The sequence below is a fragment of the Anas acuta genome, chromosome 20 (assembly GCF_963932015.1).
Source record: "Anas acuta chromosome 20, bAnaAcu1.1, whole genome shotgun sequence".
In the NCBI taxonomy this organism is placed as follows: Eukaryota; Metazoa; Chordata; class Aves; order Anseriformes; family Anatidae; genus Anas; species Anas acuta.
The window spans coordinates 10,704,654-10,731,882 of record NC_088998.1 but is presented as its reverse complement, the minus strand read 5'-3'; the positions used below and the strand labels follow the sequence as shown (position 1 = coordinate 10,731,882).

The window sequence follows — 27,229 nt, the reverse complement described above, 5'->3', positions numbered from 1 at the left end:
GATAGAGCAGGACTTTGCTAATTTTGAAAACGGGTGTTTATATTCTCTCTCTCACCATATAACCGTGACATTAACAGCATTTCAGGTGGATTTGCATTTTCTCTTTTTTGGTTCTTTGGTTGCAGGTTCTTTGTAAGGTCTGAACATACGGGGCAGTTTGATGACTGCTTGGAGGAACGGGACTAGCAGTGCAGGACCGACCACCTTCGGCTGCTTGGTGTAAATGACACACAAACCGCAGCTCACCCGTGCACTTTCTTATTATTTCAGCCTGGACACGGACCGGCACCCACCCCGCGGGGCTCACACCGCCTGCGGCTCCACACCGCGCTCCCCCCCTTCCCTCTCCCCGTGCCCCAGCCCCTCCGCCACCAGCTCCGAGCGCTGAGAGCGGGACAGGGACCCGAAGGCAGAGAGGGGCCCAGAAGCACGGCCGGGCCCCCCCAGGGCAGGAGGGAGCCGTGGCCGTGGAGCCGGGCCGGGCCCCGCCGCCATTTCGCAGCGCCCGGCGGGGCCCCGAGGCGGGCCCAGCCCCGGCAGCGGCCCCGCTGCGCGCGCAGGAGCCCGACCCGGAACCGCTCGGCTCGGCGAGGAGATGGCGGCCGTGTCCGTGCTGCAGGCGCCCAGCGGCGGCTTCAGCTTCGACAACTGCGTTCGGTGAGGCGCGGGGCGGCCGGGACGGGGGGCGAGGGGATGCGACGTGACGGGCGGGCTGTGGGGCTCGGGGCTGGGAGCCGGCGGAGCCCCCGCCACCCCCCGCCCGGCCTCAGCGCTCGCCCTGTGTTGCAGGAACTCGCTCCTGGAGGCCGAGCTCGCCCAGAAGGGGCAGCGGCTGCCGGCGGCCCGCAAGACCGGCACCACCATCGCGGGCGTCGTCTTCAAGGTGAGGGGCGGCGGAGGGCTCCGGGCGGTGGGCGGCGGGCGGCGGGCCGGGCCCCAGCGCTGCGGCCCCGCTGAGTCACGGCGGGCCCGGGCCCGGGGCTGGGGCCGAACCCCCCCGGTGCGAGCCCCCCGGGGCCGAGGCCGGGCTCTGGGAGTCGTTCTCCCCTTGCGCAGGATGGCGTGGTCCTCGGAGCAGACACAAGAGCGACAGAAGGAATGGTTGTGGCTGACAAGAACTGCTCGAAAATACACTTCATTTCTCCTAACATCTAGTAAGTGTAGGATCGGTTGTTGCGTGGGATTTTTAGCTGTCCCCTTTGCCACCGGCAAGTATTAAGGTGTTTAAAAACAATAATTTACATTTATTAGCCAGGCTTGCTCATTTTGGGCATTTTATTCACGTTTAAATAGGCTGTCTTGTTTCATGCTCTGAAAATATTAACTGTATGGGAACTTAGTTTCTTCAATTTTGCAATGAGGGAAAGGGGTGCACAGACTGCAAATGCTGAAAAGAAGAAAAAAAAAGTCTTAAGGGGCTGTAATTATATGTGCCACTCATTAGGATTACGAGTAGCAAGGCTGTTGTGTTTCAGGAACTGTAAACGCTGTCTAGGGATGGACAGGAAGAAAACCCAAGTAGTTAAAAAGAGTTGAATGACTTGACTTGAGGCAGCTTAGAAAGAAAAAAAGAAGTTTAAATTTGTTGAATAAAGCAGGCAGAATGCTCATAGAGGCACAGAGTTACTTGTTTCCCTTCCCCGTCTCTTCCAACTTGCTTGCAATATTTCCCAGTTGTTGCGGTGCTGGAACAGCTGCAGATACTGAAATGACAACTCAGCTGATTTCTTCCAATCTGGAGCTCCATTCGCTGTCTACTGGACGACTTCCACGCGTTGTCACAGCTAATCGAATGCTAAAGCAAATGCTTTTCAGGTAACCAAATGTTCTTCTTATATATTAATAATGCTGTTAAAACTACCACCTGTGACTCAAGCTCCTGTGAACGCGTATCCTTTCTCAGCCTACTTAACTTCCATAACAAGACTCTAGGAAAGACTGAAGAATTGCTCCATCAGCGATATTTTAGAGAACTGATCCTACAGTTGTGCTGTGTTGATAGCATTTATACTGCAAAAATATAAGGACAATATTTTAATGAACTGTTGATCACAACAATGAAAATTGATGTGTATCTTTTTGTGACAAGATGGCTGGACCAGTAATAATCTTGTAAATGAAAGCTTTTCAAATCGAGAATTTTATGACCTGTAATAGAATCACAATCTGAAAATCTATGTTATTTTCAAAGGAATAGAATGACTAACCATTTGAAGCTTGCAGCTTCTGTTAATACAGAATTCTGATGGTGGTTTAATGAGATATATAACAGGTGGAAGTTGTACTGCAGTTGTCCTGTGGAAAACTTACCTGATTGCTTGGCTGATTGGAAACCATCACAAGTATGGGAGTTGTACCTCCTAAATAGCAATGCGACTTAAAATGTGCTATTATTGAGGGAATGTTCTTCAAATCTTAAAGCATTGCAGTATTGTTTTAATACTGTTTTTTTGTAGAAGTAAAGAATGCTGTTGAAAGAGAAAAAAGAATGAAACAAGCATATTCATTTAGGGAGATTGTTCAAACTATGGAAGAGTCCCCAGCAGAGTGAAATAAAGCCCTCTTCTCCGCAGCCCTGCCAGCTTTGTTCAACCAAGTGACCTAGATGAATTACAGTAATTCAGCTTGCTTGCTTGATGCTGTATTGCTGGGCAGTTTGCCTTAAGCGTGTCATAAGACAATGAATTAAAAAGTTAAATCAGCCAAGAACATCTCATGGAGGAAATGAAGGAATATATTTTCTTTGAAGTCTCTAAATATAAACTTAATTGCAGATACAGGAATTTCATGCAAGGCTTGAAAACTGTTCTGAATTCTCTCCCTGTCAGCACAAATGTATCTTCCAGCCTCCTTGCTTGTCCAATGCATGCTTGTTCTGGTTGACAGTGAAATATATAATGTTAGTTAATTTCTCAATTTAGGCTGTTGCTCACAGATAGTAAAAGCAGTCTTTCTGTTATGGAGATGTACCTGCTGTAATCATGGAAGAATTCTGAAATGCGTGCATTGTGTTTAAAACGAACAAAAAAGCACAGCTTTATCATAGGTTTCCAAGTTCACGTATAAACATTGTCCCTAGGTATCAAGGCTACATCGGTGCTGCCCTGGTTTTAGGGGGAGTGGATGTCACAGGACCTCACCTTTACAGCATATATCCCCACGGATCAACTGACAAATTGCCTTATGTTACCATGGGTAAGTGCTGGCTCCTTAGTACTCTGACACAATTCTCTAGTAAAAAAAAAAAAAAAAAAAAAAAGTAATTTTTACTTAAATTCAGTTGTTTGCTCTGAACTGTGCAGAGCTCAGACTTCAGAGATAAAGCTGTACCCGTGTTTTTACAGCAGGTGAGATGTTCTGTTTTGAATGCTTTAAGGTTATGGGCTATTATACTGTCTAAATCTTAAGCAACCCAAAAATGGTATTCAGAAACTTGATGTGCAGATAGTGCTAATTTATGGTTCATATAAAATCTTGCTGGGGAAATGCATTCTTCCTGAAGTTTGACTGCAGTTCCATTAGGAATAAACGTGTCTTGCTTCTCATCTGGACCTATTTTGTTTCTTGCTAGGTAGCAGCGGTGTTTTAAGCAAGAAGGAGCTTCATTGTAGTTTATTTACAATGTATGATTGGTTTTAATTACGATATGGAGCTTCTCAATAAGAAGGTTATGTCTGTTGCTGGGGTGGCAACTTGACAGTAGTAGCCTACTGTCAGGTTATTAAGTCTTAACACTGTAAGTCTTCCATCTGTACCTTTTCTGTAATAGCACTAATTTGAATTAGGTTAGAGGTTGGACTCGATGATCTTGAGGTCTCTTCCAACCTAGAAATTCTGTGATTTTGTGAACTATATGTAACTGAAGTTTTTTTGTTGTTGTTGTTTTTTTTTAATGTCCTGCAAGCTGATAGCTAATTTTAAGCATGAACCTTCTTCCTGCTCCTCCCTTGTGAGTGCTGTGGAGGAGAGTATGAAGCTGTTCTTTCATCTTCCTGGCCTTCTGTTTTGTTGGCCAGAGGTAGCCAAGTTATAGCTTGCTTTTCATCACTTGCTAAGGAAAAGGTAACAGTTCCTAGAAGAACCAAACCAGACTTTAGTCTACATGATGGCCTTGCTTCTTTGTGTCATTCCTTTCTCTTCTTTTGAGATACATAGTATCTTTAGCTGTTCTTTCAACTTCCAATTCAGTGTTTTCTGTGGTCCTTACACTCCAGGAACTGGCTTGTCAGTTTCAGAAATTGATGTTTGCAACTTGAAAAGGAATCATCTGGCTTAAGCAAGCATTGTTTACTCCTGTAGTTTGATACAAGTGTTGTGTTTGAGGGCCTGCAGACTGTGAAGATCCCTTCTTTGCTATTACTGCTAGCAGTTTGTGTTCTAAAAATGAAGAAAAACCAGCTTAAACAGTAATGTTTGACATGCATAATGCTTTCATTGCCAACAATTAGAAAAAGCAAGCAAAAAAGCATTTCTGTATACATCTCATTCAGTTCTGGATTAGGGAGTGTGATACTGAAAACTGAAAACATGCTTCCCGCTCCCACAAAAACAGATGAAGAAAATACCTACAGGAGAGAATTGAACTTTTGAACTCCTCAGTGGTGCTTTGCAGTAGCAAAAATCTCACACTGAAGTGGCTCTTGAGCATAAGCCTGTTTAGCTGTGATCTCCTTCGTAGAACACTGGAGGCCATTATGAGTATTTTTAAGAAGACACTATTCCAGAATACAAAATCTTCATTCAGCTTTAATCTTAATTTGTGGATTTAACTTGTAATTCATACTATATCTTAAAACTATTCATTGTCTGTGTCATCTAGGTAAATTTCATTAGCTAGATCAGTTTTTTATTTATTGAGGGAAGGTTGAAGAGTGCCCTTGGTGAGAATCCAGAAATATAACCTTCAACTTGCAGGAGAGCCTTGGTGATTGCCATTCTTCCTGGTTATTTTTTTTTGAGAAGGGAATTAACGCATGCATTCTTGAATGGAAGGACACACACATCTTGAAATATTACTGAACTTGTAAAATCTTTTGCACATAGTTGTATTTTCAATAGTTTCATTGTTTGATCAGTTCTGAGTTTTGTTTTATAGACAACAATTTGTGGTTGAAGAGTAAAAACTAGTAAGAGAGGTAAACGAGACACTAGTAAGAGATAAAACTGGTGCCTTATGAGCTGATTATAGTCATGTGCTGTATCACCTATGATTTTTAAGATCATTACCCTAGCAAGAATATCTTATAAGCTGGAAAAAGTAAAATTCTAAGCATAGCCAGGGTTGCAGTTGGTCTCTGAACTCAAAAGAAGACACGCATTTCAGATTTACCTTTCATTTTGAAGACTTGAATGATTTTTAAATGAGATCTTGGTTTCTGCAGAGTTGCAGAAGTGTAATGTAGTGTCCACATAAATCAGAAAAGCAAACTGAAAGCAGAAAAATGAAATAGGTCAGTTTAATAAGCATGATTTGCTCTATGTAGCTTTTATGCTGACTCTGTGATGGGAAAATACAACTTCAATTTTAGTTAATCTTTGCCTGTTTGTGGTTGTTATCTCTAGATTAAATGCCATTAGCTATATTCTTGGAAATTTTAAAGCTTTTTTTTTTTTCCTTCTGGGTCTTTCTTAGGCAAAATGGCTACAAAATCTACAAAAATGGCTTTTCTGCTGTTTGGAAGAGCAGGAACCAGAAATGCAAAAACCTGTGGTTTGGGGATTTTTTCCTGAAATGGATTCAAAATGCCACCACAACACTAAGAACAGAAGTTCTTAGTGACCAGTTTTTGTAGAGTTCTAGTACAGTGCATTAAACTAAACCAGCTTTGTTGTAAAAACAGAATTTATGCTATAGGCTTTTTCATTTAATTGTCAGAAAAACGTGTACTTCTATGGGACAGGGATTTCGCTTGCCTGTTCTCTGAAAGTGATTAAAGAAGTAGTGGGTTTTAAAAAGTGCCCGAACTATTTGTTAGGGCTTGACTTAACTGAGTTTCTTGTACCAATTCATTTGACCTTCAGGCCACCACTTTCTTTGCATTTGTTTTCAAATTTCCGCTGCATGTTGTTGAGAATTTTAAAGAGATCACAGCCTGTTTTTATCAGAGCTTTAATATTCATCATTTGTTAGAGCTGAAGATGTTCAAGAAAGTAAACTTTGAGATCGCGTTTTTAGCATGCAAAAAAAAAGTCTTTGAGAAGGCTGGAGGAAACGCAAAGATTCTGGTGAAAGTGATAAACCAGTGTTGTGTATATGAATATCTCAAATGTTCAGGAGATGGGAGGCTTTGTGTGGGACAGTGAAGTGTGCATGTGGTAGCTATTCTGAGAAGCTGTGGCCTCTGAACTAACTTGCTTTGCTGGAAGTTAATGAACCTATTTTTAACACGCAGCCTTTAACAATTAAAGCTTTCCATCCCTTTGAACTAGTAAAACAGTACAGCTGTAAAACTGAGTGATGCGGTTAACTCTGGGCATGAGAACTGTGGTCCTTACAGAGATTCTGCAGCGGTGGCACTGTACCGATAGATGGTGCCATTACCTTAGCCATTGGCACAGTACTTGCTTGGCAGAGAAAATCCGTGTAACAGTCACGTTACGTGATGTCATTGTTTAGCCTTTAATAGAAAAAAAAATAGTGTAAATGTCTGATTCTTATAATTGCCTTATGTCCAATATTGTAGTAAACTGTAAAACCGTAAATGACTTTAAACTGCTAACTACTAGGAGTTGATTGCCTGAATAAAGTCGCACAGCTGCCGTTATGTTCACGTGCCTATTTTACGTGCCTACTTCTGTGCCTATGCTTTCAAAGCTTTAAAATATGGTATTTCTGAAAATCCTGGCCATTCCTCTCCCTCTACAAAAATAACATAGTGGCAGAGCAAGCTCAAGTAGGGAGTAGGCTCTCAGTGGATTAATTTTACTCTAGTTTAAGCTTTGATTTGCTGTCAGCTGTGCCAGATCTGTCTGGTGATTGCATGTTACTTCTGTCCATGCTTCCACACAAAGCCCTTCTCAGCACAAATATTCTTTACCTTTCTATAGGCAGTACACTGATACTACTTTGTCTAATGACTAGGAGATATTTTAGTAACAGGAGATCTGCTTACGCTTATAAATGAAAGAGAACTGAAACAGCAGAAAATGCATCAAAGGTCAAATCAGAGATAGTAATAGGAGTTGTATTTCTGTTTTATGTAGACCATAGTGTTTTTCCACAGATGTTTGAAGGGTGGTTTATTAAATCAGGATACGTATCTTAGACCAGTCAATTTCTGGAAATGAAATTCTTAATGGGAAATGTTGTTGAGGTGTTGGGTTATTTTTGTTTTTGATGTGCTGAAATATCTTGCCTTGAATGTATTTGTGGACGGATAGAGTGATGTCCTCCCTTGCAAGGCAGATTTAAAAGATACTCAGTGCTTACTCAGGAGTGAAAACATCAAATTAAACTGTTTATGCTGACAAAGGACAAAATTGGATTTCAGCAAACGATGCAAGATTGTCTGATTGCTTGGCTTGTCTAGGAAAGCTTCTGGCCAAGACTTATAATGAAATGCGTGCATAAAATTAAACCACTTGAAGTCTGTAGTTCAGCTTTTGGAAACAGTAAGTATGTTCCAGTAGTCTCTAGTGGCAGGAGCCAGTCCCCTGGTACCTGTGTTGCTCCATATTCATAAATCAGCTCTTCATGCATTGGCAATGTTGTCCTGCCGAGCAAGCAGTACCACCGCTGAGACTCGGCCCCTCGGCCAGGAACCAGGGTGAAAAATGATCCCGATCGATGGGGCTGTGGAGATCACCGAATTTTTACCTAGGATGAACAGCAAATTGAATAACAATGAGTGCGTGTGAATAAATGCCCTGTCAGGGAGCCCTGACACTGATGGATTAGGAATTGCTAAATGTTACTCTCGCAAGGCTGTGCGCATCCTCCGCTGTGGCAGGCTGAGGTAGCAAACAGGTCCTTGGGTGATGAAAACGGGCTGTGCTTAGCAGTGAGGAGTTGTCCTCGGTGAGTGCTCTGCTAAAAAGGTCCAGTTCATCTGTCGCAGAAAAACTCCTGCAGTTGCAAAAGACAATGGAAGTCGTTAGCTCGATTTTCTGCTAGGTATCAACAATTATCTTTTACTTCAAATCTGATACTGAAGTGGTACGACTCCTCGTGTAAATGCCAAAGGCATTATTAAAGTCAGATTATTACAGTCAAGTCCAGGAATTTTTGAATAATTCAGTTGTGAAAACTTATTAAATGACCAGTCTTTCTTAAAGGAGTAAAGCAAAACAAAAAAAACACTCATGTGGTCTTTAATGAAGTTCTCTGGTTCGTGCTAACTGCAAGACTGAAAAGTATTTGCCTTAGAATACAACTTGGCATTGCGGTTTTTGTAGGTCTTTATTTTTTGGCTATTGGTGTTTTTATATCTTTAGATGCCAGATTAGTATTTCCTGAATGTTTCCTTAGTAAGCATGGTTTACTGAAAATGAACGTGAAATAAATTCTTCAGAATTGATAAGGTGCTTTTTTCGTCTTTCCCAAGGTGTTGAAGTAACATTGCTGTTAGTGTGTTTAATAAGTCCAGCTGAAAGATTTCTGTATATTATGTAACACAAATACACAAAGACTTTACCAGTTGTATTTGGTTTTAATTACCCTTATTGCTGATCTACAGAAGAGTTATAAACATCGTGTTTTTTTTTTTTTTTAAATCCAACCAAAAGAAGTTCCTGTTTCTGCACTGGTTGTGTGGATTGTGTGGTGCTAAGTTCCTAAACTTAACAACAAGTTACCTATCTCAAGCTATCTAAGATAAATAACTGTTGAGGTATTATTTTCTGTGCACGCTGTGTGGGACCAGCGGTCGGCCCTCCGGGAGCACCACGGGTGGATTGAGGCTCCCTGCCTCGGCGTGCTACAGGTGGCTGCGGTAACTCACCTCCGTAATGGTTTTCAGGCAGTTCGTATTGCTGTTGTCAAACAGCAGGTGATTTGTGTGGATGGAGGAGCTCAGAAGTTTCCATATATTGGTGTTCCTAAAAACACAGTCCTTACAGCTTGTGCTAGGAAGAGGAAAGAACTTCCATTGTGGTAGCTAAGATTACCAAAATCTGTTTTTTCGGAGAATGTTTAGCTGTGTTGCAGACTTCTGCTAAGGTACTGTTTTTTTTACAGGCAAGCTTATAAAACTTACGTTGGCATTTATAACCAGTCGAGGAAAAAAATTGAGTTTAAGCAGCTTTTCCAGCATTGCTTCCTGTTCTCCTTGGAATCTTGATTTTTAGATGTAAATGTTTACATGTAGTGATAATTAAGTACATTTTCAACAACTCTCCTACAACCTAGGTTGTAGGGCCAGCTACATTTGCTTATTTAAAGCTGATATTAAATTTGATGTTTATTTGCATCTTGCTAATGTGGTGAGATAGTTAACAGTACACATTTTATATGTAAATGATTTAGTGTAACATAAGGATCTTCTTTTCCTTGCCAAGTCTCCTGAGTTCTCGTCCATGGGTTCTTTTGTGAACTTTTTAAAAAAGAGAACCGGAGGAATAAAATTCAGGCTAATTGTGCCATGTATGAAATTACTGGATTATTAGCATTATTGATTAGTTTTTGTCAGTAGAAGTTTTAAGAAACGAAGACCATTTTTTCTTGCCTCAGTAGTTTTAATGTAGGAGTTTGTGAGATGCTAACTTTATATTTTATTTATTGCAAAATCTTTTAGGCTTCAAACTAACTTTGTTTCTAAAGAAACCTTCTTGAAGGGTAAGGGTGTTTCTTTTCTCGTTCTAAGGCTTCCCATTCTGCTTATGGTAGGTCTTCTGAGTGCATTAAGAGTATGGTCTTAGCTTGAGACCATATCCCAGATTATTTTTTTAACCTTTCATTAGAAATGTTCCAGTGTCATTGTACAAAAGGAATTATTTTATGGTTTAAGTCCTGTATTTGTTCTGGAATGTACCTTATTTTGACCTTGTTTGAAGGATCAGTAAAATTCCTTTTATTTGGTGATTTGTTCTGTGACATCAGCTGTTTGTATCAGCAGTTCATTTCTGCTATTAGTTGCTTAAAAATCCTTTTTATTCCCAGCTTCAGCATTTAAAAAATGGAAACACACATTGCTCCAAGGTGTAAATGAATAGTCATAGCCTGTAATACAAGTACGCACTTAGAGTGTCCTACTGCTTTTAGATGTGATGTATTTGGTACTGTAAAGGTAATGATCCTCAACCACAGCAATATTCTGTAACAGCAATATCTGTCATATTCATTGGGATTACCATGTTCATTGATTTGTGTCTGTAAATCTGCTGTTTCTACCCTTTAAATTTGATCTATAATTGGACCTCCTTAAATGGTTCAGATAAGGTAGTCTGTATTTTCTCAACAGTGTCACTGTCAGCTTCTCCTTTTTCATTATACATTCAGCAGACTTGATAAAATCAGCAGGACACCTCATTTGAAACTGTTTAATCGCTGCCTTTTTCTTTCACTAAACCATTGAGGTGGTCAAGCGATATACACAAATCATTTTAAATAGAAAATATGGCTTTCTCTGTGACCCAGCTAAACAGATAGCAGTATGCAAAAGAAGTTAAAAAGTAATAAATGCCAAAAAATCTTCTAATTGGAGTAAAAAATTGCAGGTAACTTTATTCACTCCCCAAAAGTAGCACACGCTGAAATATGGCTAGGGCCACAGACAGACGAGATCCCTTCCTGAAGATTCACTCTGAACAAAGCACGTTCATAGTTTCCAGTAGTATTGTACTGCTTTTTGTATTCATTTATGGAAAGTGTATTTGCAACACCTGCAGTTAGTGCTTTGGGTAGAGATGGGCTACGTAATGTTATTGTACTTGCAGCATGGGCTTTAGGAGAAGTAATGTTAAACTCGTGATGTCATCTTTGTCATTTTGTCTATTGAGTTGTTATTGTTGAAAGTAAAAATAATGGCATGAAATAAATGTGTAATAAACTGTTAGATATGGGAAATAACCTGACGGCAGCAGCCAGCAACCCGGTTACCGCTGCTGGTTTACTCGTCCCCTGTACAAAGGCGGCTGTGCCAGGACAGCTTGTTAGGGCGATCTGTGCCCTCTGGGCGCCCCAGTACCCAGTGCTGAACCCTCTGTGGGTCGGGGAATGGAAGAGCAGGAGTTGAAGCTGGCATTCAGGTAACTCGCTTTTGCTGACCTCATTTTCATATCTCAGTGTTTACAGTGACAAAAAGGCTGTCGGGACAGGGAACACAAGTCTGTGTATACCAGATAAAAAATTTAGGATTAAATTAGGTGTTGGAACTCAAGAGGTAGACACTTGTAGTAGTTGTAAGCAAAGGTAGACTTGCAGTCTGATTTGTGTTGTTGATTATTTGTTACCTTTTCTTTAATAAATTAATGAGAACCAACCCAAAATCTTGTATCTAAATATGTTGGCTAAAGAAGTGTCCTAATTTTGTTACCATAGGTTCTGGATCGCTAGCAGCTATGGCCATTTTTGAAGATAAATACAAACCAGACATGGAGGTAGGAAATCATGTTTCTTTCAGTGTTTCTTTGTCTACAGTAATTCTCCTTACATGAAGAATTTAAGAGATTTGCTTTAAAAAAGATAAATCTGCTCAAGTGCTTAAAATATATTAATGTCGGCATAATGTAAACCTGTAAACAAAAATTAGGGGATACAGAATTTGAATAAATGTTTAATGTCTTTCAAATTTAAGTATGGAAAAACTTTAATGATTTTAATGTAGATGAAAGCTTGAAAAACATGTACACTACTAATTATAGTTGACTCCAGGAATTTAACAGCCTTTGCATAGTTAGTTTTGCTGTTTGTTTTTTTTGCTCAGTAGTCAGGCAGTCTCTTTATGCAACTCTCAGTCTTTAAAAGAGAATAGATGATTGTAAAAATAACAAAATATGTTCCGGTAGCATAGGAAAACAGTTAGATTTTGGGTTAACTGGCTATATTCAGAACTAGCAACTACATTCTTGTAGTTATCTACTTAAAAGCTGGTTATTGGAAGACTTGGTTGTGAGTTGTTTGTGTTTTGCCAATGATCAAATTTGAGAAACGTTATGGTTGTTCATGAAAGAGAATCATTAAGGAGAGCTATAAAAGCTGGAGTGTCTTGATGAAGATCAGAATAAGTTACTCTGTTATTTTTTTTTAAATGAATTTATCCAAGGACATTATTTTTGTATTCTCTCTAGTATTTCATTATACTTACTAGCACCATGTTCAGTGTCTGCTAAACTAAAAAATGGTGAAAAATCTAGTAATCTGCAGGCTTACAATTGATGGAAAAAAAAAACCCACAAAACAATTGTAGAGCTTTCTGTGACCATATTTTGTAAAATGCCTCAGTAGTGTCAAGACCCCCTTTAAACCATGTTAATCTCTTCAGAATTTGTGAATTCTTCTCCTTATTCCAGTTAATAAGTTCACATTAAAGAAAAAAAATGAGAACTGAACACAAAATCAGAAAGTGAACCCATTAAAATGACTTGTAACACTAACAGTTGCAGTCATTTGAGCGTGAAATACACAAATAACAATCTTACTAAATATTCAGCGTTGCTGAATGACACACAAAAAGTGGATGAACTTCAGAAAAGGTCTTCAGACGTTCCTCATCTTTGTAATGCAACTGCTGTGGGCTATTTTCTCCCCTCCAGATGTTGCAATGACTGCAGTGTATTTTCTGGGGATAATCCCGTAAGTCTTGAGCTCCTCACTAAAACTGATCAGTTCAATTTTACATTTAAAGCATGTCATGTGTTATATATATGAAATAGTTGTGGTTGTGCAAACTTAAAAAATGCAGTAAGACGAGGATTTGTATGCTGCTTCAGTGTTTTAGAAAGAAACTGGATTTCTGGCCTCCAGTATATTTATAAATGCTATCAAAATATTGGAACCTTTCAATAGGCACTCAAGTATCTTCTGTAAATAGCATTGCACTAGATAACTAATACAAAGAACCACTAGGTGTAGAGGTAGTCTTTCTACTCTTTTTTTCCCCTCATACTGCTGTGAGAATGACACAGTCTCTTTTCCAGCCTCTCCTGTGACTATGCACTTGGCATGTGTGCTATTCAGGCTGAAAACATGGACTACAAATCCTTGGAATCAACAGCTACAGCATAATAGTCCCCTTTCAAAGATACAAATGTCAAAGAGCTATGCTATGAAACTAAAAATCTTACCTCATTCTCAGCTAGTTTTCAAGCTTGTATTTTAAGTCTTTCTTTGTGTAAGAGCAACCAAAAATGCACCCAAAATTGGTAAATTTCCAACTTTTCCTGTTTAGAAAGGTCATCCTAATTAAATTGTCTTCATACACAACCGTAAATGGCAGCAGATATTCACTGTTAGAACAAGCATGTGGAAACGCAGCCTACCAGTTTGTTGAAATAGATATTTAGATGTTTGAGGCTTGTGTGCAAGCTTCAAACCCTTAACCCTTCCTTTGTTTTTATGAGACATTCTGTTGTCTAATAATTTAATAATCAGAATATCTAAACCAGCAAAGTTTCAAGTGGTAGAGCTCAAACTGTACTTTTAAACACTTCTTCATGCTGTTACAGCTGCCATCTTAAAATATTTACTTTTTATGCCAGATTTATTTTTTCCAATAAAATAACCAAATAGCACGTTTCTATTGAAATTAAATTAAATCTGAACTACATTGTGCATTTTGTGTAAAATTTGCTATGAAATGGCAATGATGATTAAATTTAAAATTTGTGGAGATTAATTTAATGAAATGGGTAGAGGATTAATATTTTTCTGTCAAGATCAATACTGCTTTCTTTTGCACTAATTGTCAGAATATCTTGCTAGGGCTACTGAAGGGTAGTGGTGTGCTGCAAGACCATCACATCACAGAAAAATGATTCAAAGGCAAACTGTCCTGCACCCTCTGGTATCGACTTGCAAATTAGCATCTGGAATGTAATTAAACAAGCTTAATGAAAGTAGCAGCTGAATACTACTGGAAAAGACAATCAGCTTTTTTCCCTCTGATATATATTCTGTACTATTGAAGCTGATCACCAAACACATCGCATGAGCACAGTTAAAAAAAATTAGCATTTATTTGAAGAATAGGAACTGTTTTTCATTCTGTTATGCTTTTGGCATGCACTGGTGTCCCATGAGAGCCATGCCACAGCAGATAGTGCACAATATTTATAAATCTATGACAGGCAATAATAGCAACTTGAAAAATTCTTTTGCTAGAATTTCAAGTTGAGAGCTGCCAAAAGCTGAGAGGATCAAATCTGCAGTGGCAGCTGCTGTGCCCTACAGTTAGAATTGTAGACTTTGAAGATTCTCAACTTAAAAAAAAAAAAGAAAAAAAAAAAGAAAAAGGAAAAAAAAAAAAAGACTGCAGGCTTAGCCAATTTTTGCAGGTTTCTAGAGCCCTGGCTCTCTGCCTTTTGAAGATGAGTTGCTGAAGCTTCTACCACTGCCTGAGGCATGCTAACACCAGCAGGATGTGTTTTTTTCCACAGACTTAGTGTGTCTTCAGATTTAAGTAGCACATGCTTTATCAATGCCAACTGTGATGGTCCTTTCCCTGGTTGCAATGCCGGGAGATGATCTTTACCCAACATCCTTCAGAGAAACTGCTAAGATGGATGGTGACGTACACAAGTGCCACTTCTGCAGTCTGATTTATGGAGGCATGTTTCATTATGAAGCAAGTGCTGGCCTCTAGAGGAACCATTATAGATTGCTGAAGATGTGAACACTTTCAGCCCTGAAGGCCTGTAGATGCTTCAAAATGTAATGCCAAGCACCTAACTACTGTGGAACAATATTAATCTGTCATGTGGGCAGCTATAGATCTACTTTAAAAAACATAAGTGGAAGAACAGCACATCTAATAGAGTGTTTTGAGCTTAGATCTTTCATTGCAGCCAATTTTTCTTTCAGCAGAGTAGCCATATGGTTTTTAAACCTTAGTCAGAATTTGCAAATACGCTTATGCCTTCCAGTGTTAAACAATAGTGAAGAAGTGCTCTGAAGCAGTAGATATGGCAACCGTCATGATCTGCGAAAAAAAGTCTGTCTGTGGTATTAGATGCTGGAATCCTGGCTTTATCTATACTGTGGTTGTTGAATTCCTAGGGAAACGGGGGAGGGACGTTATATATTTTGTCCTGGTATTTGACTTCCCTTTGAAAAGTAGAAGGTTTTTTGTCTGTAGAAGAACTACTTGATGTGCAGTGAGGCTATGCTGTAGCTTCATGTTTAAGCATGGACACAGGCTGTCTGTAACTTTCTTTTTTGTATTTCATCAAAACAGCCAAGTTTATTAAAGGAGAATCTAAAAGGAAGAGAATGAGTAGAAGCCACAGAAAGCAGCATTACTGCAGAGAAAAAATAAAATGCGTCTCGTAATGAATTCAGGGGCACAGAATAGGTGGGGAACAATGGAAGGGGATAGAGTCTGGCAGCTATTTAGTAATTACATCTGAAATGGATCATTGCAAAAATGTGAGATTGTATTTACAGTCATTTATTTCACCATTTGTAGTGCAGCAAGAAGGCAAGCAGTGATGACGGAAAACCAGAAGCTCTGAAGGGCTAGGAGTGGATTTGAAAGGGGTCTGGTGGTGCTGTGACTGTGTTCCCCTCGAAGCACAGACGCTGGCCCTCATGCAGGAATAGCTCTGCTGTCCAGGAGTTAAAATATTCTGGGTTCTGCCTTCCCACCCGAGACATGGTCCTTCACCTGGTGCCCAGATCTGCTTTTGTGACCGTTCCGCAGTAACTGCCTTGGCTGACTTGCTTGGTTTTGACAAACCTGGGTTAGGGAGCAATCTCACGAGCAGTCCAGCTGGCAGATTTGGTGATCCCTTGTAAAAGGAGAAAGGAGAAGCAGACCAGCCGTGGGAGGTAGTAACCTTTTCCAGCTAATGGTTGCGACTGTCCGAGTAGGTGTGCTCACAAAGAAACTACAGAAGGGAAGAGGGCTGAAAGTGATCTAGGTTTAAAATGCGTAGTCTCAGGCTATTCTGGTCCACAATTTTGTTCCTGGCTTTGCCACTGGTTTTTGAGGTACATGGGGGCAGCCCTGTGCCCCCAGAGTGAAGGAGCTGTGGCATAAAGAGCGGCTTCCCCAAGGCTCTGTGTGCACTGAATGTCTTTGCTGTATCAAAGGGAAGGCAGTATGAACTCTAGTTTCACCACATACTTCTTATTTATTTATCTTACTGAAATAAATACCAGGCTTAGTACAAAATATTAGGAAAACATGCCACTTTCTTCCATTTTTAAACAGCTGACATACAGATCATTCAAAAACATTTCTGTGCTTATATTTCCTACTGTCCCTCAATATGGTGGCATTATTTTTGTTTATTAGCTGCCGAGAATAATACGGAGCTATTTTTGGAAACTGCCAAAACTCTCTAATCTTCAACACCAGTTCTCATCATTCTTATTTAGACTGCATCTGTGTGATTCGGGGCTCAGGAGCAATGACAAGCTGCATATGAATTCTGTATTCATTAGTGATGGTGATCAAAATGCCTGTGTCCCCGCCATAGGGCTCAGGTGTGCAAGTCTGCAGGCTAATCCCACCAGCTGACATTCAGAGGTTTAATGACTCCATGGGAAGGTGACCACTTGCTGGGAGGTTTGTCGGCTGAACTCAGACAGCAGACAATAGAGATCAAGCCAGACTATCAGAGTTAAGCTGGAGAGCCTGCCTGAGATACTTGAACTCCTGTTGGTGTCAAACACAGAGATTAAGTAAATGGAAAAAAAAAATCTGACTCTGGGAACAAAAATAAGTACTTAGTATTTATGTGCTCTGTATATCTGTTTATTTCATTACTCGGTGACAATAACAGAGGCTGGTAGTGGCGTGTTTTCACTGCCTTTTGCTGATGGAGCTCTCACTGATAAAGATTTCATGCTTTCCTGTGTTATTTTCTCCTTCAGGGACCTGAATTTCCATGGGTAAATGCCAGATATTACCACAGACATCCATCCAGAAAATAAAGGCTTCTCATGCTGTTTCTTACTTTTTTAGGTTTAACTTAGTGTACCCGAGCTCCGTTTCTGCTCGGTGCGTTGGTCGGTCGGTTCTGTTCTCATCTGCTGCAGGACTGTGCCTTGGATTGATTTCCATTGTTGAACCGATGTTAAATGGGAAATACAAACCTGATTTAAAATGGTCTGTGCTGCTCCCTAGCTACGTGGGCTCTGAAACGGCTGATGTTACTGGAGAAGAGTTTTGAGGTGTGCTTTTGAATCTATCAAAGTACAATTTCTGTGCAGAAACCAGGTGGGAAACTGCCAGCAGTATTAATCTGGGTTACCAGTAGTACCCCGTAGCACTTTCTTCTAGGTTTCTGTTGATGGGCTCTCAAAATAAATGAATTTTGCCTCATTTTAAATTGGGCCTTGCTGCATGACAAAGAGCAACTATTTCTTCACCTTTACGAAAGTAATGCTTAAACTTTGTACGTAATAATGTAGACGAGGCAGTCAGAAGCAGAGCTCCATGTTAAGAGATCATTTCACTGCAGAGGGTCGATGTAGGACAGGTAATTATTTTTGATGCATTTCTGAGGAGCAGGTGTTCCTGTTTAGATTGTTTCAGTTCGTATATCTCCCATAACCGCAGAGCCCAGGCAAAACATGCTGGAAAATATTTCAGGTGGCACGGACCCGAGTGCCGTCCTGCAGCGAGGACTGCGGAGGCAGAGTGCGTCCTGTGTGAGCGGAGGACACCGAATTGTGTGAGGCTGAGCAGGGGACTGTGCCTGGGCTCTGGGGGGAGGCGTCCTGCGAGCCAACGAGGTGTATGGAGCTTTTTGGTGTATTTAGGAAGAAAAAATTACCAGGGCTGAAGACTTTTTTCTTTCCCAAACAAAATGTTCACCTTCACTCCATTCCATTGTTTTTTTTAGTTTAGGTAATAGTCATGTGAAAGTTAATTTGCTTTATTTGAAGCCAGATGTTATAGCTGAATATTCATCTTTTGCTGCGCAGTACTGAGGCATAGATTTTTGGTTTTATTCCCTCCATGGTTTACATTTCTTGCTACGTTCTGGCAGCTGAGGTTCAGTGCTTTAGTGCCAGGTAGTGCAGTGGTACAGAAAGGGAACCGTGCCGGGTGCAACTCGCAGCATGGCAGAGTTTACAGCTCTGTTGGTGAGCGAGTTCATTTTATTCTGAGAATCGATTCCCTGAAAAACGTGAACTTGACACAGATACAAACAATAGATTAAATGTGTTTTCATATTAATTCTTAGCTCAAAGTATGGAAGTAGTACTAAAAGAAGCCCTGCAGTTGGGAGAGTAGCTTGTGATTTAATTCTGTACCAGCGGAGCTATGCATTGTGCTAGTCTCCTTGTAAGGAATGAAATATAGGAACTAATGTTATTGAATAGGAGTTCCGAATCATATAAGTTTTTTGCCTTGGCAGGTAATTTGGCATAAATTGTTAATGTAAATCCAGGTTAGTGGGGAAGACATTATTTTACTAAAAAAGATAAACTGCTGATTAATTCAGTATAGAACTCAATTACAAATTGAAAGTGTCTCTGCGGGACGCCAGTACCCTAAAGACAGCAGATGTTGAATTGATACTCCAGCATATTTCACACTGGTATGAAATATTAACATGGTTTATTATACTTGTGTGGTGTACAATATCAGAAAGGGGGAGGTGGCGATGAGCATGGGCTTGCAGGCATCTGTACCAATGGAACAAGAAAAAAATGTAATTACTGAGAATAGTAATTAGGGACTTAGGTATATTTTATTTGAAAAAATCTTAGTAAGAACAGTTAGAAAAATAAACATTTACTAATATATTATTCACAACAAATTTTGCATCAAATGCAATACAGAATTATCCGATATATTAATGAATTTAGGTAAATTTGCGTAAAAACTTAAATATGCTGAGGTTTAACAAGGCTGCTAGGTCACTGCTGTGCTCTGATTTCTTTTTTGCATAATTTTTTGCCTATGCCATTTGTGCTGAAAATTACTTCCTATCAAAACTAAATTTCCTGCATTTTTTGTGTAAAGTAGGCAGTGTATTAACCCTCATGTATTAATAATCCAGGGTTTTAAGCAAATTATTTTTTTGTCTTTCAAGGTATTGGATCAGTGATGGTGCCACAGACAGTCTGTGTAGAGTTTGCATTTGAGAACACTGCAAGTTCTGAAGGGAAAAGTGGTGTAGTGGCATGAGGAGATGCAGGAATGTATATAACTTACATTTGGTTGTGCTTCATTTCTATTTATTTAAATAGAAGTCCGAACTTTAAAAACTTGCAGAGAAGGTAGAATTTAGACAAATGCAATTAAAATTACCCTATTGTGAAAGCCATTCCAAACAGAAGGTGTGATCCACAGCATTCGACAGGATGTGTTCTAGAGAGAAAATTGTAATTGTATTTAATAGTCTTCAAGTCCTTTTAATTTTTCCATCACACTTACTGAGAATATTCAATAGTTTCTACCCTTTTTTTAATGCATGAATTGGTGTTTGCTCCCAGGACCCATTTTTTGTCTCACTGCTACGTGTCTCCCAGATGCTGCTAATCTTTACAGATTCTGATTTTCATAATCCTTCTGCCTTACTTTGTGACTTTTTAGAAAATGAACAAAAGCTGGTGGTGGAAGGAGCAGGGGAGGGGCTAGAAAAACTGACTTCCGAATTTGTTCATCTCAAAGCTGAAAGAAAAGCAAGATACAGTGATTGTAGCATCGTTTATGTATTTTTATAAAACAGATTTATGAAACAAACTGTATTTTTCATCTGCTTTTGAGGTACTGCTTGAAATTCACGCTCTTTTTTTGGTGAAGACTTGTGAAACCCAAGTGGTTGAAATTACAAGTGCCAGCCCCTTTCCAGCTTCAAGGGGCAGCCAAAACAAATTCATTCTCACTAAATGGAGCCTTTCAACGTCTCCTTACAAGGAGAAAAAAAAAAAGCAATGTACTTTGCTTCCCAGTTTTGCTATCTCTTTGGACGTACCCGCAGATTTTAGCATTGCTTCCAGTTACGTATTGATCTCTACCACGATTCCTCCCAACAGACAGACCTGCACATCCTCCCGCATGTTGTAGTCTGCTGATTACTCTTCCAAAGTCTAATTATGCTTCTGTAGGTGCTTATGTCCTTCAAGAGGTATCACTTTCCTAGCCTCCAATTCCCAACACTTCTTTATAGATTTTTTTTTAACCATCTCTGCCCTTCCTGAAGCTTCCGATTTCTTCCCCTCTGCTTCCTTCCATTCTCTTCCCACCTGCCCGCCTGGTGGATTCTGCCTTTCAGTAGGACGTACTTTTTACATGGCAGAATTTGAACAAATTTCATTCTGTTGTAAAAGTCAGTGTTGTTAAATGTTTTTAGATTTTTTTCTTACAAAAATTGTTACGCCCAATAATATTCATTGTATACTAATATTCATTTTGTACTAAAATTTAAAATTCTTACTGAGACTTAGATATTTGATACATAGTGCAGTTCTCCAATGCTAGCAGGGTACTGGTGACCTGCAGAAGCCATTCATTCCTTTTTGGTAAGAATTAAAAAATAAAAAAGCTTTCTACAGTTTTTAAATCTGGAAAAGACATCTTGTTAACTCGCTTGTGAAGTTTTTAAAAAAATAATTTAGGAAATAATATTCACAGAGCAGTTCAGCTGCTCCCTTTACTGTTGTAGGCATCATGATTAACTTGCTTAAAAGCTATTAGTAAAATAGTATTAACACGAGGTAGAAATGTCCACATCTCCTGTAGAAAAGTCTTTTTTACTTCAGTAGTATTTGAAATCTGGAAATCGCTTAAGTGAGAGGAGAAACTTGATTCAAGTCGTATACAAGAGTAATGTGGAAAAGTTCCTTATTGGTGCTGTTTGGGACTTGCACCGTAGCAGCTGTAGAGAGGTAATCTATCAGTTCTTGAGTGTCTACAAAATGCAACTCTCCAGATAACAGGTTTAAAGTAAAGATTTAATACAGTCTCTATCTACTATGATGCTGCAGTGACAGTTTAAAACTCATTCTCTAAATCTCAGCAGACTTTATAGCTAGCAGTGGGCTCATATAAAGCTTAATGGCATTACAACACATAAATCATCTTTTAAAGATGCTACCAGTAGCTCCAATATTAAATGCAGACAATTGTCTGTGTTATAAATAATTTATCAAACACCATTTCAGATTAGCCTTTCATGCTGAGTTATTTATTTTAGCCTTTACTGTACTATTCCTAAGACGCGTTTTGAAAGATCCATTACTGGTCAGTTTAATGAACTTGGGGGTCTGTTTGCTCCCCCTCCAGCACTACGGTACATCTGTGGTGACCATTACGTGGCTGATCTGGACCTCTTTGCGCCTTTTACAAGTGCTGCCCATTTGTCATGTAGTGGTAAATGGAGCTGCACATTGGAGTCCTGGGACACATTGCGTGATGTAGTGATGGAGACAAACAGATAGCTCTATAAAGCGCTGCTTGTCACAACTGACTTGTATTACAGTACATCACTCTTGCTGTAATCTCATTTAAGAAGCAGTGTGGACCCGAGAGAATGATATTCCCAGTTAGCTTGGTCTTTGCAACCATAAAGTAGGAAGTGCTCCTTTTATATACTCTGAACTTTTAGGGTTTTTTAAGATTAATTATTACAGCGACTCATTCGTGCCCCTACACTTAAAACTGTGTCAGCACTTTTCACCATAACCCCCTGTTTTCGGGTTGTAAAATAGCAGCCCCTGCTAGAACTTTGTATGCAGCATCTCTATCAAGGATATTTTTTTTTCCCTCTCGTGGCTATTCTGGTCATCTTTCTAAATTATGGAAAGGGGAGGAGGGGTAAACAGAGCACTGTAGGGTTTTCTATAATTAAAATTATTCCAGGTTCCCAAACTGGAATAGGCTGCACTATATCAGATGAAGGAGCTGAGATTACATTTTAGACCTTCCCAGGGTAACAGATGCTGTAGTGTGGTTACAGCTGAGCTGTGTTGACTGTACCGGTCATTTTAGAACTGTTTTCGTTTTGATAACAGTAGATTAATAGAGTACATTTTAAGAAATAATAAAAAAAATGAGTTGACTCTGCAAGATTTTACATAATTCTTAAAAAAAAAAAAAAAAAAAAAAAGGATTAAAGGGGGAGGGGAAGAAATGCTTACATTCTGCTTTGCTTTTCCTAAGCTGTGATGTTTCTCTTGTACCAGCAGCTCAAATAATAGCTTAAAATGTTTCTGGTTTTGCTGCCACTTTAAAAAAAAAATAATAATTGTGCACACACTATTGTTTGTCTTAGTAGTATTGTGAAAATAAATGTGTAAAACACGGTTAGCACACAACACATCTGTGCAAGCAGTCTTGTATCAGCTGAAGGAGCAAGCACTTGCTTATCAGGGCTTTACTATCGAAAGACAGAGGAAACACACAGGAATTATTTTTACAGCATATCTGTTTTGTTTTAGTCAGCTTGGTGGAAAGTGTAATTCAGTGGAAGAGGGTTTCTTGTTATTAAAGGTTGAGGCTAATACGAACTTAGGCTGTTTAATAGTTTACTGAAAAAGCCCCACTCTTGGTCAGTACCTTAATGAAGCTGTTAGAAGAGGAACACTGCTATTAACAAGTTCTTTTATAGAGGGCCATTGGAGAATGTGGAGTATGCGCTGGGAGCAGACGTGATTGTAGCTGAGCTAATTTTGGGCTCCTCTTCAGCTGCACTTGTACGCTGGGGCTTGTGCAGCTGCCGTCTGAATCAGAGGCACTGGAGGAGCTGGGCTTTTAGCATTGTGATTTTCATGGGCAGGATAGTGGCAGGGAGGCCTTTAAAATGAGGCAGATGAAAAAGGTGCCTCTATCAGCATCAGCGCTGGGTGTTTGCTCTTTCATTCATGTCTAATGGCAGAAGATTGAGATGTGGGAAAAGCCAGCAAAGTGACGGAGAGTGGCCGCTGCACGCAGTTACTGCTGTGATCGCATCAGGATAGCTGTGCAGCAACGGCCATGAAGAACTTTAAGCTAAAACTGAGACAAAACTTCTGTGTTCATGGTCTTTTTTCAGTCTTACTCTTAACTCCTTGGAACAGGCCTGCTCTGCTCATGGGGTTTCCTAAGTTCTTCTGTATGTTGGAGAAAACCTAAGCTGGCGGCGAGGGGCGTGCTTTGTGCTCAGGTGCGTATCTGAGAGGCACCAGAAAAGATGAAAATGGGGTGGGTGCAGGTACAGGGAGCACCCCTGCTCTGCAGCCTGACCCTGCTGCCAGCAGGAGGGGGCGCGGGGCAGAGGCAGCGATGGGGAGCTGCAGGGAGCCGCAGGGAGCTGCGCGGTGCTGCTGGCGTGATGGCAGGGACACGCAGGTGCTGGGACCAGGCGCCCGTCGCTGCGTTTTGCAGGATGTAAATGAATGCAGCAGGAAGGTTGCTCTGCAATATTTATGCTCGCTATCTTTGGCTACAGTGTAAAGCAAGGATTTGCTGTTTTAAGTTCGTTTCTAATATTGCTGGATCTGTGACTTTCAGCTTTTGGCGTTGCTTTTGTGCTAAAAATAAGCCCTCCTTGGGAGCTGTAGAGGGAGCCAATGCAGCTGTAATAAGAAGAGGTTATCGGGTGTATCAGAACTTGGACTTCTGAGGCCTGTACGTCAACACTCACAGCATTTATTTGGGGATGGGGCATGAAGATGATTACAAATCTGTTGTGATATTTGAACGGAGAGTTTTGATGATTTTGAAATGTTTCTTTGTAAAAGACATTAAACTGAATGTTGACGTGTTTGTGTAACGGAGATGCTATTGTGCTCTGTTTCAGACTATTTAGACAGCCTCCAAATAATGTAAAAAATAATTTTAAAAATCCTGTTATGTGCAGCATGCGTAGTTTACCAGCTGCATATTAGCACTTTCTTTTAAAAGTAGATCATACAAAACCTGTAAGAATGTGAACATTTGAACTTCTGCAGGATTAGTGCGTGGTTTCAGCAGCAATAAAAAGTGAGCTTTATTTCCTGTTCTAGTTTTTGATTTTAATTTTGCTACAACTAGGATTCCACTTTGTACTAAAAAAAAGTAGAAATACGTGTTTTAAAATACATAAATTTAATATATGATGCTTAGTATATATATTATGCTTTAATTACCTATGGAATTTCTGAAGCCTATAGCAGAAGAGGGACTGTAGCAAACTTCCCATTTTCTCATCTAAATGCTAAGAAGTCGATCACAAACTGCAATATTTTGATAAAGCTACCTGGTTCTGCCAGCGTGTTCAGCCAAGTTTTCTGCACTTGTTTTCAGGACTGGAATTAAAAGTATTAGTAGGCTACAATTCAGTGCAGAGCTACGCTGCCTTGCAGCACAGTTACAGAATGTATTTTGTAAACCAAGCTATGTTCCAAAATCATACAAATATTTTTGATACTGCAGAAGAAGAGTAAGTAGTTCCTACCTAGGCAAGGATTATAAGTACACTACTCTGGATCTTTAATTTGTATGCAGCTGTTACAGGGGGCACTATAGGGAACTTGTTTGTGTGCACAGAAGCCTGGACAATAAAATCCACATGTTTAATTTCTCCACTCATTGAGATAAAAATCTTAATTTTGTTTCTTTGACTCTCTTTACTAAATCTGATGCCTCTGTCTTCAGGGAAGAGAGGGATGGAGCCTGAATAGGATGAAGGCTGTCCCACTGTTCAGTAGGCTGTTGTTCATGCTCTGTAGTCCTTGATGATTATCTCATTTATTGTGAGAGCTCACAGCTTCCAGTGTCACATGGACAAACATTTCTGTGAAATGCCAACGCTTGTGCAATGACAGCTTTTTTTTTTTTTTTTTCTAAACTTTTACAGGAAGAGGAAGCCAAACAGCTTGTGAGAGATGCCATTGCAGCTGGCATATACAATGATCTGGGCTCTGGCAGTAACATAGATATCTGTGTCATAAGCAAGAATAAGTTGGATTTCCTCCGTCCATACGATGTGGCCAACAGAAAAGGCGAAAGGTTGGTGTTTCTGAAGCTGTTTGTTACCTAGGCTGCTCCTAACCGTTCTTGTTTTCCATAGTACTAAATTTTATCACAGTGCTCTCTAGATCTCTGTACTGAATTTCAGCTAAACAAGAAAACAAAATTAGTGGCTGTGCTTGGCAGTTGACAGGAGGCTTAGTTGCATTTACAGGTGTGTGAAAGAAACTAATTGCTTACCTGTCACCTCTTTGCTATGTTGAGAGACTGCTCATGGAGTTCAGGCAGTGTGAGTGTGATGAAGTTTCACATTTGTGACTGAATAGATACATCAGGTAGCAAGAAGGTCCCACTTTGCATGTTTGCTGAAACGTGTGGTGCCAGAAAGACTTGTTGCATCACCATGCCTGCTGCAGTTCTGCCTAATTGTAGCATGGGGATTTGAAAAAGGAGCACGTGGCGCAGTCCAGCCTGTCATAGGTGTTATCTATGAGCTCACTGCAGGGATAAAACCCAAAGAAAACTGCAGAACTCTAGCCTGGGACTGCCACGTTGTGTTCTAGTTCTAGAAGTATTTTCTAGCCTGTGCCTGGAGAACATAACCTATGTGAGATTGCTAAGACAACAAACAGATGTTTCGGTAATTTTGATAACTCTTCTCATAAATTAAAATTGTCCAGAAATGTACAGTAAATTGTCCTTTCACATTACAGTTAATAGCTAAATATGGCAGTAGCAAGATTTAAGACAAAACTTGAGTACTAGTTTATGTATAAATTAACTACAACTGTTCTGTGTTATGAACATTCTTGCTTTCCTAATGAAATAGAGCTCTTAACCACTTCAGCTGTGTAGAAACCTGTGCTGCTTTCCAGCTCTTCCCTTTTGCAAGCCCCATCAAAAAGATCCATTTCAGTATGCCCACCCCACCCTCATTTTATGGTTCTCAGTATTCATTGCCTGTATTTATTGAAAATGACATTATTCTGTGACTTGTTTTGAATGATTGTAACACAAATCTAACTCTGGAAGTTGCTGGGAAACAAGGTTACATTTAAGCATGTAATATTGTCTTGCATCGCTGAGAATATTCAGGATACAGAGGTGCTGAGATTCTCAAGTGAGCAAAATTTGAGTGTTAGCAGAGCTGACAAATTTTACCTCTAAAGGCTCAGATGTGTTGTTTGGTGAACTACATTGCCTCATCAGTGAAATTACAGCCCGCAGGGCAGTTAAAGGATTTTGTGATACATACTTTTATGTTACGTGTAACAAGTCGTGCAGCTTTTCAGTATGCTACCAAAATAGTGGACTTCAAAGAAATCTCTTTTCCCCTTCTCTTTAATGCAGGTGGCCATAGCCAAAGTCCAAATGAATTGCACTGCTTCAGTTAAAAATCCTCTGGCTTTCTTACTGTGCAAACTTGTATACATGACCCTTTGTTCTGAGCAGAAACTTCTCACTATAGAGGTGGTTAGCCAGAAGAATCTTCATTGACATTTTAAGTGAGCTTATGGCTTCTACTGTGTAAATGGGAAAAGAGTGACACCTCCTTTACAGTCAGATGCAGCAAAATTTCTGAAATTGGCTTGATTACAGGCAGTTTTTGTGTTAAATGTTAGCTACAATTAGCATGGAAACCCAAAGTTTATACACTGGTAAAATTAATCTAGAGATGAAAAAAAGATTGTGCTTTGAGCAGGAGTACACAGCAAGAATGGCCCATGCTATAATGAGATCCCACTTATTTCTACAAAGTAGCCTTTCAAGTTACCTGCTGCCTTTTTTTTTTTTTAAGGACCATGCATTTCATAAAAATGCTAGGTTAGCTCAAACTTTATTAGTTGTTGCAATCAGTTTAGATTCTGCAATAAGCACAGTGTCACTCTGGACTAGTGTAAGAAACTTCCATATCACGGAAGGCTAATTAGTTCTGAACTTCTAAATGAGTTTTCCTAGGTAATACCATCTTTCAGCTTACCTTTCACTGTTTTCTTTAACAGGTATGGTAGATACAAGTGTGAAAAAGGAACTACTGCTGTTCTCACAGAAAATGTCGCACTCCTGGAAATTGAGGTGGTGGATGAAACTGTACAAACCATGGATACTTCCTGAACGTTATGTGCAGCCCTTCTGTGTCACTGCATATGAACGCTAGTTATGTTTCGCTTTTAGAAGCCTTCCTGCTCAAAGAGAAACATGCAACTGCTACAGAATAAAGAGGGCTCTGACCATTCTCCTAA

At 39.8% G+C, this 27,229-nt stretch overlaps 1 protein-coding gene across 1 annotated transcript; it reads left to right on the top strand.

Moving 5' to 3' along the window:
* Nucleotides 1-503: 503 nt before the first annotated feature.
* PSMB7 (proteasome 20S subunit beta 7) lies at nucleotides 504-27,229 on the top strand. The gene is made up of 8 exons (XM_068657076.1): nucleotides 504-657; nucleotides 790-883; nucleotides 1,057-1,154; nucleotides 1,675-1,815; nucleotides 3,080-3,195; nucleotides 11,477-11,535; nucleotides 24,874-25,025; nucleotides 26,990-27,229. Exons 1-8 carry the CDS (start codon nucleotides 596-598, stop codon nucleotides 27,099-27,101), a joined length of 834 nt encoding a protein of 277 aa, XP_068513177.1. The 5' UTR covers nucleotides 504-595; the 3' UTR covers nucleotides 27,102-27,229.